Genomic DNA, 13839 nt, shown 5'->3' on the forward strand with positions numbered 1-13839 from the left:
TGACCTAAGAGGAAGAGCACTCCTGGAAGATCAACTCTCTATAGGCAGGTTTTGGGTTTGAGAGCTGTGGGAGAGTCCCAGCTCTGCAGATGAACTTTTTATGCTCAATGTGTTATGAAGGGCCTTCCTATCAATTTATAGAGACTAGCCTATTGTCCTGGCAACCCCCTAGGATCTTTGGGAATTCTCATGGAACCCATTTGCCAACTCAATTATATACAACCCAATCTGACTAATGGAAGTTTCATTTGATGACAAAAGACATCCAGTTGGGACTCTATCTCTCCTATTTTATGGTAATTATATTTAGATCACCTTCATATGTATTTATACATTGGGAAGCTTTCACTCTATCAGGTTTCCGGATCACTGAGCTCCTGAGCATATTCCTACATTAAAGATATACTACTATGTCTGTCTTTGACCTGGATTCAAGCTATCAAGATTCAATCCCACATACTAGTGCAGCATGTGCTCTTACCTAGTGAGCCATCTCATCATCTCTCTAAGTATAGTATTATATTTTTCAGAAACCATTATCCACTGGATGATTTTAACTCCTTTGTCTATGATCAAGTGACCATAGGTGTGAGGGTTCATATCTGAGTCTTCAATACTATTCCATTGATCTACTTGCCTGTCTCTGTACCAATACCATCTTTCCATCTTTTTTTTTTGCCCGACTATTGCTCTGTAATATTGCAGGAGATTAAGGAGGGTGATTCCCACAGAAGTTCTTTTATTGCTGAGAATAATTTTTACTATCCTGGGTTCTTTGTTATTCCAAATGAATTGGCAGATTGCTCTTTCTAACTATGTGAAGAATTGAGTTGGAATTTACATTGAATCTGTAGATTGCTTTTGGCAAGCTGGCTAGTTTTACAATATTAATCAAGCCAATCCATGAGCATTGGAGATACTTCCATCTTCTGAGCTTCTTAGATATCTTTCATCAGAGACTTGAAGTTCTTTTTCTTCCATCTTTATTAACTTTTTTTTCTTTTTTTATCTTTATTAACTTGAGTATTTCTTATTTACATTTCGATTGTTATTCCCCTTCCCGGTTTCCGGGCCAACATCCCCCAACCCCTCCCTTTCCCCTTTTATGTGGGCTTCCCCTCCCCATCCTCCCCCCATTACCACCCTCCCCCCAACAATCACATTTACTGGGGGTTCAGTCTTGGCAGGACCCAGGGCTTCCCCTTCCACTGGTGCTCTTACTAGGATATTCATTGCTACCTATGGGGTCAGAGTCCAGGGTCAGTCCATGTATAGTCTTTAGGTAGTGGCTTAGTCCCTGGAAGCTCTGGTTGAGTGGAGATTGTGGACTCTTATGGAATAATAAGATGAAGGACTGGGGGCCCTCACAGGGATAGGAACTCCACAGGAAGACCAACAGAGTCAACTAACCTGGACCTTTGGGGTTCTTAGAGACTGAAACACCAACCAAAGAACATACTTGGGCTGGACCTATGTGGCGCTTGGTCTTCATGTGGGTCCTGAACAACTGCAATGGGGGTCCCGTTCTCAGTCCAGTGGTTTAATGATGGCATTCACCTATATATTTGCTGTATTCTGGCTGTGTCTCTCAGGAGAGATATACATCCGGTTCCTGTCAGCCTGCACTTCTTTGCTTCATCTGTCTTGTCTAATTGGGTGGCTTTATATGTATGGGCCACATGTGGGGCAGGCTCTGAATGGGTGTTCCTTCTGCCTCTGTTCTAAACTTTGCCTCCCTATTCTCTGCTAAGGATATTCTTGTTCTCCTTTTAAAGAAGGAGTGAAGCATTCGCATTTTGATCATCCGTCTTGAGTTTCATTTGTTCTATGCATCTAGGATAATTCTAGCATTTGGGCTAATAGCCACTTATCAATGAGTGCATACCATGTGTATTTTTCTGTGATTGGGTTACCTCACTCAGGATGATATTTTCCAGTTCCATACATTTGCCTATGTATTTCATAAAGTCATTGTTTTTGATAGCTGAATAATAATCCATTGTGTAGGTGTACCACATTTTCTGTATCCATTCCTCTGTTGAAGGGCATCTGGGTTCTTTCCAGCTTCTGGCTATTATAAATAATGCTGCTATGAACATAGTGGAGCATGTGTCTTTATTATATGTTTGGGCATCTTGTGGGTATATGCCCAAGAGAGGTATAGCTGGATCCTCAGGCAGTTCAATGTCCAATTTTCTGAGGAACCTCCAGACTGATTTCCAGAATGGTTGTACCAGTCTGCAATCCCACCAACAATGGAGGAGTGTTCCTCTTTCCCCACATCCTCACCGGCATTTGCTGTCACCTGGGTTTTTGATCTTAGCCATTCTCACTGGTGTGAGATGAAATCTCAGGGTTGTTTTGATTTGCATTTCCCTTATGACTAAAGATGTTGAACATTTCTTTAGGTGTTTCTCAGCCATTCGGCAATCCTCAGCTGTGAATTCTTTGTTTAGCTGTGAATCCCATTTTTAATAGGGTTATTTGTCTCCATGCGGTCTAACTTCTTGAGTTCTTTGTATATTTTGATGTTCCTGATATTCAGATCTTTCACTTGCCTGGTTAGAGTAAGTGTAGGGGAATGTCAGGGCTAAGAGGTGGTAGGGAGTGGGTGGGTGGGTGAGTATCCTCATAGAAGCAGGGAGAGATAGTGGGTTTCTGCAGGGGAGACCATGAAAGGTGATAACATTCAACATGTAATTTAGAAAATCCAATAAAAGAAAAAAGATAGAAGGGAGTATTAAAAAAAAGGAACCATTATCAATATCTTACCCATTCTCCTAATGACAATCTTCATGTCTTTATTTCTGAAATTGTAAACCATAAGACTGAGCAGCATAAATAAACATTTTCTCAAAGAAGAATGGGATATAGGTATACCATAAATTAATACAGAATAAACAAAAAAAAAAACAAAAATCAAAACAAAACTACAACAGTATTGTGGGGACTAGAAGTAGAGAGAACTTTGCATCTCCCTTCTGAGCAACATAACATGAGAGGAGACAACCTGCAAGAAGATTAAAATGTAGATAAACCTGCTAGTGGCATTAACCAAAATAACAAAAATTGTGTATTTCAGTGCAGGATATATTAAGTAATGGAAACTAGTCATACATGTAACGATCACAGGTACTGAGCCCAAAAAAAGCAGAGACAAGTTAATCTCAATTATAGAATACAAGACCCCTGCCCAAGACTCTTACCAGGAAGCCAAAGAACCTTTGGTTCATGATAAAACAGTAGTGCTAGGACCTTCAAATTTCCATTTAGAGACTCTATGCTATGGCTGTTGAGACACTTACCTCTAACACAGTAAAAGAGTACATGGCAAATAATTATGTTTTGCATTACTCTCATAGAAGTCTATAGCCATCTCTGGTGTGATAACAGAAGAAATACATTCATCCTAGAGGAACAAGAAGTACATGGGAAAGCCCAGCAGTACAGGACTGGCGCTCTCTCTCTCTCTCTCTCTCTCTCTCTCTCTCTCTCTCTCTCTCTCTGTGTGTGTGTGTGTCTATGTGTGTGTGTGTGTGTGTGTGTGTGTGTGTGTCTATGTGTGTGTGTGTGTGTGTGTGTGTGGTCCCTAACACTTATAATGTAGACTTTAAAAATATAAAAAATGTTTTCTCAGTTTTTGGGTTCTTTGAAATCAGTGAAAGCCCCACTGTAGCAACTCAGTGACAAAGCTCTAGCCTTGTATGACTCTGCAAAAGGTTATCATAAAGTGTCACTTCCTTGTTTCTGGGTGTGTATGAGGGATCTTGATAAAGGTACTAGTAAATAATGAGAATCAAAGCATTTAGGACCAATCATCTATATGTGAAAAATACACAGATGAAGAAGAGAAAAATGAGAGGGCAGGAAAAATTGGATAAATATGTTGTATGAAAATTTCATAGAATAATTACAAGGAAACATGAGTAACTGGTCTAATATGATTTAGTCTTGAGACTTAAATATTTTTCAAAAATTTTCACAATGTAACTTTGAAGAAATATATTTCTACAACAACATGGCTTACTATTGTTATAAATTTACTATAATACATGTTTGCAATGTGCTTACCTTCTCACATCTAAGCATTATATGAACAGTAAAATTGAATGAAGTCAAATGTCATTTATAGCATTGTCATAATAATTCTATGAATAGTTCATTTTCCTGTAAACCTAGCTACCTTCTTTACAGTAAGCCTTTCAGTTTTTAATTGGTTATTTTATTTATTTACATTTCAAACGTTTTCCCATTTCTCTGTTTCCCCTCCCAAACCCCTATCCCCTCCTCTCCCCCTTCTCCTATGAGGAAGCTTGTCTACACCACCCCCCCATTTTCACATCACTGCCCAGCATTCCCTTATACTGAGGCATGAGCCTTCATAGGACCAAGGGTCTCCCCTCCCATTGGTGACAGATAAGGTCATTCTTGTCTACATATGAAGCTGGAGCCATGGGTCCATCCATGTGTACTCTTTGGTTGGTGGTCTAGTTCCTAGGAGCATTAGGGGATCTGGTTTGTTGATATTGTTGATTTTCTTATGGAGTTGCAAACCTGTTCTCCTCCTTCAGCCTTCTTCCAACTCCTCTATTGGGGTCCCAGCCTGGTCTACAAAGCACATTCCAGGGCAGCCAGTTATACATAAAGAGAAGCCGTCTCAATAGTAAAATAAAGTAAAGTAAAATAAAATAAAATCTTGCTGTTAGTAACATTCCAAAGTCCTTATGCCAGTAGAAATTGTCTGTAGAACTTTTGAAAGACTAAAAATAATTCTATCCTATGATCCAGCTCTACCACACTTTGTTATATGCCACAATGTTTCAAAATACTACAGATATTAGCTTAACCATGTTTATTATTGCTCTATCCCAGTAACTAGTAAATTAAAATAACAATAACTAGGAAAAAAACAACCTAAGAGTCCAAACAGATAATGAAAATGTGTTACATATATACTATATAGTGCATATATAGCTGTTCAGCTATAGAGGAAAATAATGCTGTGGGATAATCAAGCAGAGCTACAAAGGTAATAGTGAGTGAGGTAGCCTAGTCCCACAAAGACAAATGTAATTGGAGGATTCTAGCTTCAAATATTCAAATTTGAATAAATATCCTGAATCACTGGTGAAGTGGTAGTGAGAAAATAGCAAGGGGCATGGCAGGATACAAATGAACTGATGAGGGAATGAGTAAACTGAGATCAAATACAGGAGTTGAACAAGGATATAAATACCGAATAAGGATGAAGAGAGTTAAACGGCAATAAGGACACCTGAAAAAACTCACAAGCTATAACTAGTTTTCTTAAAATACAATACACATACATCTGTATATAAATACACATAGTTTTAATGAAAATTTCACACTTGAGCTAATAATGCCTTCTTCTATAGGCAAAGAACATTAAACAAATGCCCAACATCAGGCATGAAAAGTCCTATTTTTGGTTGTTGGTCAGAGTTGTCCAAGAAACTTCCAATCATCCAGTATATTGCTATTGTCCTTAGTTTCCCCCATTGGTAGAAAGTTAAGTACCTGTTGCTGAAAATACTGAGAACTTCAGACACAGGACTCAGAGACCACTGAAAAAAACTTACCTGAATGCCTCCTCTCTTAGGACTAACTGTAATGGTACCAGAAGGCACCAAATAAGCATACAAAAGAGGATGCAACCAAGAGCCAAAAAGGCCTATAATTCATGACTATAGTGCCTGTGAACCACAGTTTCCAGCACAGCAATATAAGCATAAGGGCACAGTAGTGTTGTGTACACATTTTCAGTAAACTAAAAATGTCTAATCAAATTGAAGACCTGCTCAAGAAGAAATAAATAATACCTGGTATGAGAAACCTATCCAAATACCACTGGCTACCAAAATCATTTGTCTAGAAGGAGAACTGACAATGCAGCTTCATGTAAACAAGCATAATCTCTAACTACACTAGGTTTCTTAATGTATTCACAAATAAGATTATCCTCTCAAATCATTTCTCTATGCAACATATGGAGATCATTATAGAAAACTAAACCCAACGAAATGCACAGTTGTGGAGCTCAATCCAAAAGATACAGTTATAAAACTATTTCCTATACTTATAGCTCAGGGAACAATGTAAAAGAGGAGACATATAGATTGTAAGAGATAGAGCAATAGGGTGTTTTCTATAAGACTATGAGTCATAATAATGTCAGAACATATGCCCATAAATATCACACCAACATGGCCACCAAAACATGAGCTAAACAAGGACACAACAATAAATATGCCAAAGTGTGTGGGCTATGGAACCTCAATACTACACAAAGAACTGAGCAATTATAGAATGCTAAAGAGTATAAGAAATGATCTGTCCTAGGAAATGTTTGGCCAATTATCTAATACCAAATATTGAGCCTTGAAGACATATATACAAGCAACATTATACAAACTGAGCATGTTGTATTTAGGAATATGTATGAATATACATGTAACAATAATCAATAAATAATAGAGTTCACGATTTTCAAAGAAAGCACGTAAAAGTGTATTGGAGTAGTTGGATGTAGAAAGAGAAGGGAGGAATGATATAACATCAAAAATAAAAAAAATTAAAAAGAAAATACCAGAACAAAACAAACAATCCACCAAACATTTGATTTCCATTTTCTCTTGGCAAACTACTCATCTGCATAGGTCCTGCCTTGGGTTATGGGTTATATTACCAATGACATTCCACTGAAGAAAATAGCCTTTCTTCCCAGCAAGCATCAACTTCAAGCAGCTCCTAGGTTAGGAGTAGAAATTTGTGACAATTTTCTATTTTCAGTACAGAGTCTTATTTTAGTATGTATGTATGTTTGTTGCAGTTGCTGTGAGTTTACATGTGTATCAGTAAAATATAAGAGAAGTTTACCAGGCTCAAGTTTTAATTGTGTAAGAATAGAAAGGGATAAATGGTATCTAGTTTTCATTTTACAGCTAAAATCAGTGACTTCTTTTCTAGTAGCATAGAATTACTAGAATCTACACCTACACAACTGTAGTCAAGAAAATATAAAATAATGCTTGTGATGTATACTGGAACAAAATGAATATGTTTTGGTTAATATATTCAGTATTTTATTTCATAGTTTTATTTCAATTATTGTATTCAACAACCATATAAAGCAACTAGTACACTAATATCAGATCATTATACCTTAAGCTAATTTCTAGGGACATATGAACTAAATAAGGAGAAACCCTATGGTAAAGACATTAAGAAGATGCATCTGTTATGAGAAAGATAGACACATAATTTGAATTGGGAGCCATCTTATCATGTATAATGTTTTGTTACAGATTTGTTTTGATGAGATTCATATATATTGTTTACATATTGCTTTTTTTCTTAACACTATTCTTTTTTTTTATTAACTTGAGTATTTCTTATATACATTTCGAGTGTTATTCCCTTTCCCGGTATCCGGGCAAACATCCCCCTCCCACCTCCCCTTTCTTATGGGTGTTCCCCTCCCAACCCTCCCCCCATTGCCGCCCTCCCCCCATAGTCTAGTTCACTGGGGGTTCAGTCTTAGCAGAACCAAGGGCTTCCCCTTCCACTGGTGCTCTTACTAGGATATTCATTGCTACCTATGAGGTCAGAGTCCAGGGTCAGTCCATGTATAGTCTTTAGTTAGTGGCTTAGTCCCTGGAAGCTCTGGTTGCTTGGCATTGTTGTACATATGGGGTCTCGAGCCCCTTCAAGCTCTTCCAGTTCTTTCTCTGATTCCTTCAACGGGGGTTCTATTCTCAGTTCAGTGGTATGCTGCTGGTATTCGCCTCTGTATTTGCTGTATTCTGGCTGTGTCTCTCAGGAGCGATCTACATCCGGCTCCTGTCGGTCTGCACTTCTTTGCTTCATCCATCTTGTCTAATTGGGTGGCTGTATATGTATGGGCCACATGTGGGGCAGGCTCTGAATGGGTGTTCCTTCAGTCTCTGTTTTAATCTTTGCCTCTCTCTTCCCTGCCAAGGGTATTCTTGTTCCCCTTTTAAAGAAGGAGTGAAGCATATTGCTTTTAAGACAAATTGTTATTCTCTTTTTTGTGCTTTTCTCCTAAGAGATGGGCATATCTTATCTCTGATTCATTCTGTTAAATCTTTCTCTGATTCATCACTTGGTCTTCCCTCTTACTTAGATACCACTTTGAAACATAGATGCTGCCTTCTACAAACTAATATTACCTTCACTTTTAGGAATTAAAGATGTGTATTAGGGTGTGTTTATTCCAGGAGGATTATACTATAATCCAGAATTTTGGCATTCTGATTGGATCATATGAACTTTGACCTCACTGGTTTTGGGAAGATCATTTGGACTATATAATACCTTTCTTCCCCAGAATTTCTTTAAAACTCTACTACAATGTCTGACTTCTGCTATGGGTGGTGGGAATCAGAAAATAGTTTATATTTGAACAACAAATGCCCTTATCCATTACAGCATTGTAAATGTACTGTTAATAGTTACAAGAAACCATTATTAGTCTTTTCCACATTTTTCTGATGGCATTCTTCATTTCCTTATTCCTGAATGTGTACACCATAGGATTCAGAAGTGGTGTTATGATTGTGGCAAATACAAATGCATTTTTTTCAGAAGAGAAGGCAGAAGTGGGTCGTGCATATATTAAAAAGCATGGGACAAAGAACAAAAGTACAACTGTAATGTGGGAACCACAGGTAGAGAGAGCTTTACGTCTGCCTTCAGAACTGTGAGCTCTTAGAGAGAACAAGATGATACCATAAGAGACAAGCAAAATAGAGAAGATTATGATGCTTATAGACCCACTGTTAGAAAATACCAAAATGACAAATATGTGTGGCTCAGTACAGGCAAGCTTCAATAATGGGAACAAGTCACACAGGTAATGATCAATGACATTGGGTCCACAGAAGGGCAGCTGCAAAGTGAAGATAATTTGTATGATAGAATGTAAGAAGCCTCCTGCCCAGGATACAATCACCAAAATTCCACATAGCCTCTGGGTCATAATGGAAGAGTAGTGAAGGGGCTTGCAAATGGCCACATAGCGGTCATAGGCCATGGCAGACAAGATAATCACCTCTATCCCAGTGAAAAAATGAATAGCAAACAGTTGTGTCATGCAACATTCAAAGGAGATGGTCTTCCTCTCATAGAAGAAGTCAACAATCATCTTGGGTGTGACAGTAGAAGAAGTGCATGCATCCAGTAAGGACAAGAATATCAAGAAGAAATACATGGGGGAGCCCAGCAGTGCTGGGCTGTAGATGATGGTCACCACAATTATCATGTTGCCCCCAATAGTTGCAAGGTAGATAAACAAAAATACAACACACAATATGTTCTCAACATTTGGGTTCTGTGAAAGTCCAAGGAGGATGAACTCAGTGACAAAGCTCTGGTTTTGCATTATTATCATGAAAATGTTAAAGTAATATCTGTTCGTGTAAATCTGCAATTATGAGAAAAGAAGAAAACATTCAAGTTTATGTAATTACCAGAGAAAATCGTCCTTGTTTATTTTGCTATTAAACCAGAAATTTATAACTTTTTAAGTTTATAAATTTATAATATGTAATGTTGAACTGAGATAAATTATTGACTACTATAAATAGTCACATCTGGAATATTGGAGATAGAAGCATCTACTTGGTTGACAAGAGAATAGACTATATTTGATTGATCAGCTATCATCAGTCTTTATGGACTTCCTGAAGAGAAAGAACAAAATGCATTTTAAACAGTTCAGGATGTAAATGAAGAGCAGAATTTAAGTCTTCATTGACTGACCAGAGCATTGTGCTACCTTATCTTACCAGCAAAAGTGATGAGTCTTTAGGGAACTCTTTGAAATCATAAATGCATCAGAAATGCATGTAAAATTGTGAATCAATTGGAACAGCCAATGAATTAGGTTGTTCTTCATAAAACAAAAAATTGTGTGGGAACGTACAAAGCACTCTATTTCATGATGCATATATCAAAAGTGTGAAAATTTCACTGAATCATTTTATAGGATAATACAAACTTTGTAAAATATTTATTCTGTTTTTACGATGACTTAGTGAAATAATACAAATAGGATTAAGATCAATTGCTATAGACTTGAAATACTAGTTGTATTCAGAAGTATATTATGCTCAAACAAACAAAAGTCACTCAACCTGGGACTTTAGAGATCCAAACTCTTACATGCATGATAATTCTACAGAATCAACAAAGTAAAAAGAGATAATTTTTTCCTTTATAAAAATTTCAGGAAAAGGATGTTCTTTATAGTCTCTTTCTTTTGTAAAGTTTAAAGCATCTTCTTTTTTATCCTTGGCCAAATGAGACATCCTGAAAGAGGCAATGGAGTTAATTATGAAGAATCAGATGACCACCAATCAATCAGCCTTTAATGAAAACTGATGACAACACAAAACTGAAAAAGTGAAACTCCCCTCAAATATAACTTAGAGTATATAATTCTGATTTAATTATTTGCAAAGATATATGCTTTGAAATTTATAATAATTCACTATAAAACATAGCCATGACACCTTACCTGCTCATCTCCATTATACTGTCAAATTCAAAATATCAAAGTGTTACTAATAATAGCATTCCCTTACAACCCTAGCTGTAATTAATTCATAAAATAATTAAACTCTATTTCCCACAAAAATGTATTTCCATAAATCTTTTGGGTAAGTATTTTAGCTTTCTGATTCATCTTCTGTAGGCAGTCACAACCCAAAAGGCATTTGTATCTTTTCCTATAAAATATTTTATATAGAATATACATGTGTCTATACATATTCATGTGTATGTATTTTATGCATACAATATATGTGTGCATAAGAATAATATGTGTATCTTCTCTGAAAAGAAGATTATATGTTTCAGTAATGGATATCTAAAGAAAGTAGAAATTACTTCACATGTTTATAAATCTGTCATGTGACAGTTCATTTATCTTACAAGTAATTTTCACGATGTCCTAAAATCAGTTCTTCTCTAGCATGTATAATATAACCTCCAGTCACTCACATGCTATATCCAAGGAAACAATGTTCTGAAATAAACCCTATAAAGTCACTGGATGAGGCAGTAATCATTTACAATAAATGAAGGTGTTCACTACTTAGTTTACCAGTTGTCATTCAGAATTAAAGCAGCATAGATATTAATCAGAAGGCAGGAAGGCATGTTGTCCATGCTTGAAATGTCAGAATGGAGCAGCATTTTACACAATGAAAATGCAAAGGGAGGAAAACCACACTACTCTTCATGTCAATACACCAGTTTTCACTCCTGCTTTCCCAAAATGCATGCACCTTATTTCTTGTACTGTTTCTTGCATAGAGAAACCAGCTTTCTCTGTCCCCTTACCCTGCCTTGCTAATGGATTTCTGAAACTTCTCTTTTGCTGTCTGGGCGATTCTGTTAGTTTAAGAGAGACCAACTCACAATCATGAGTCCTGAAACAGTTCAGATCTTTAACTAATTGCATTTTCTTAGCAGTTCAGAGGCAGTTTCTACCACCTAGACAAAGTTAAGTGGACAGCAGACTTCACCTTGACTTATGTCACTCTTCTGATTTAGTGTCCTCTGTATTATACCTAGTGTCCAGGTATTGGAAGAGTACATTTTATATTATTATATTATACAAATAGATATTTATATTATACAAATAGATAACTGTCTACATGACTTCAAAATATACTAATTTCCAATCAATGTTATCAGAACAGTAAGAACATACTGTCACCCACTGAAAGTGTTTTACAAAGAACAAATAAACTTCTGTTGGAGAGACAATAGAAAATTAACACTTGTGCCATTTCTCTGTTACTTGCTTTCAACATCAAGATGAAACATTGGAAATGTGTTTAATTTCATTAGACTTAAAGAAGCAGATGCTCAAGTGGAAGAAAGAAAAGAATGAGAGAAGGGTAAAGAAAAGAAGGAAGGAAAATTTCTGAGAAGACAAGTTTTCATGTGCTGGTCTCTGAGCTCTGACTATATCATATTAATCACTGATTTACTGATTGCCCATAATTTTAATATCTACTCTAATGATGAAGACTCTGAGCAGTCAGTGTATGAAATTACATACACACAGTTATAAACTGATGCTCCATGTTTGTTTTAAGCACAGTAACTTGATAAGCAGCATCCACATTTAAAGTACTCTGTTATAATTTAAAATTATCTCTGAAAATGTTAGCATGTACCTGAAATATATCACTGAATCGCTTCTGTGAAAAATCTGAAAATAGGCATGTCCTATTCTTTATGGAGTAGTCCATTCAGTGATGTCCAACTTTTACTCGTATCTAACTCCAATCCACCTCTGAGAGAAAGGACAGTGATTCTGGAAGTTGACCCAAAGGATGTTAGCATTGCCACTCTGGTCAAGCCATCAGCATGATCTCAGGATGCAAGAAAAAGAAAGAAGCCAAAGCTCCTTCCTTTATTGTCACTGGAGTTTATAGAGGTGTCCTTGAGATGTGACCAGCCTGGGAGACTGATTCTTATTCTCCTGGGTATTTTCCTTTGCTATTTTTTATATTTATTAATTTATTTATTGACTTTACATTCCAATTGCAGCTTCTCCTCACTCCTGTCCTCCCAGTCCCTTTGTGTCACCTCCCCCATCCCATTTCCTACCCCTTTTCTCTTCAAATAAGGGGAGCAGTGCAGATACCAACCTGCTTTGGCATGTCAAGTTGCAATAAGACTAAGCAAATCATTTCTTCCTGAGCCTAGACAAAGCAAGCTAATTAAGGGAAAAGGGTCCAAAGACAGACAACAAAGTCAGAGACAGCCCCTGATTCAGTTGTTAGGGGTCCAAAATGTAGCCCAAGCTAGACATCTTTACATACATTAAGGCATTCTAAGTCTGCCTCATGCAAGATGTTTTGTTGGTGTTTCAGATCCTGTGAGCCCCTATGTGCCCAGCTTAGTAGAGAAGGCAAAATAAAAATAGGAATGGGAGTACATTTAGGGAGGAAACTTGGTGGGACAGGAGCTGTGGAAGGGAACAGGAGGTATCAATTGTGGAAAAGACAGACAGAGGAAGAGAGAACTGGGATTGGGGGAGACATCTCTGGGACGGACTAGAAACCTAGGAAAGGAGAACTCCCAGGACCTTTGAGTGACCTTAGCTAAAATCCCTTGCAATAGAGGATATGGAACCTGAAACAGCCATCTTCTGTACCTAGGCATGACTTCCAATGGAGGGATTGGGACACTAACACATCCATAAAACCTGCAACCCACAATGTGTCCTGCCTACAAGATGTTCAGTGATAAAGATGGAGTAAAAATTGAGGGACTGGCCAACCAAGGACTGGCCCAACCTAAGACCCATTGTCATGAGAGAGAGAAAGAGAGACAGTCCCTAACACTGTTAATGTTAGTCTACACTTGCAGAGAGAAACCTAGAATAACTGTTCTCTGAAAGTCTTACACAGTAGTTGATGAAGACAAATGCAGCCCAATATTCAGAGGAACTCGGAGAACCCTGTGGAGGACAGGAAGAAAGTATAGAAAGCATGAGAACATTTAGGATACCACAAGAAAAACTACAGAATCTTCTAGATTTTTAAGATTTCTTTCCTCATGTGTTGTGACACCCTGTTTGTGTTTTATACTTGCTTGGATGTTTAAAGTACATTTATTATTATGGTTAGAAAGCTCTTAACTTTTAAAGTATAGTCAGTTTATTTGGGTGGTGCATAAATTCATTAAGAAAATTCTGTATGCGATGTTCCTGAGTATGCACCCAGTAAGGCCATGGCTTAAAAAGGAAGGCGACAGGTATATTTCAGAGATTACATA

General features: G+C 37.2%; 1 protein-coding gene across 1 annotated transcript; it reads right to left on the reverse strand.

Moving 5' to 3' along the window:
* Positions 1 to 8485: 8485 nt before the first annotated feature.
* Positions 8486 to 9421, reverse strand: Or4c122 (olfactory receptor family 4 subfamily C member 122). Its single transcript, NM_001000997.1, has one exon. It carries the CDS (start codon positions 9419 to 9421, stop codon positions 8486 to 8488), a length of 936 nt encoding a protein of 311 aa, NP_001000997.1.
* Between the last annotated feature and the right edge of the window lie 4418 nt (positions 9422 to 13839).

This window comes from Rattus norvegicus, chromosome 3, assembly GCF_036323735.1.
Source record: "Rattus norvegicus strain BN/NHsdMcwi chromosome 3, GRCr8, whole genome shotgun sequence".
Classification (NCBI taxonomy): Eukaryota; Metazoa; Chordata; class Mammalia; order Rodentia; family Muridae; genus Rattus; species Rattus norvegicus.

What these genes read in the sequence shown, in the direction of transcription:
- Or4c122 (NM_001000997.1), bottom strand. Translation starts at nt 9,421, where the DNA reads ATGCAAAACCAGAGCTTTGTCACTGAGTTCATCCTCCTTGGACTTTCA.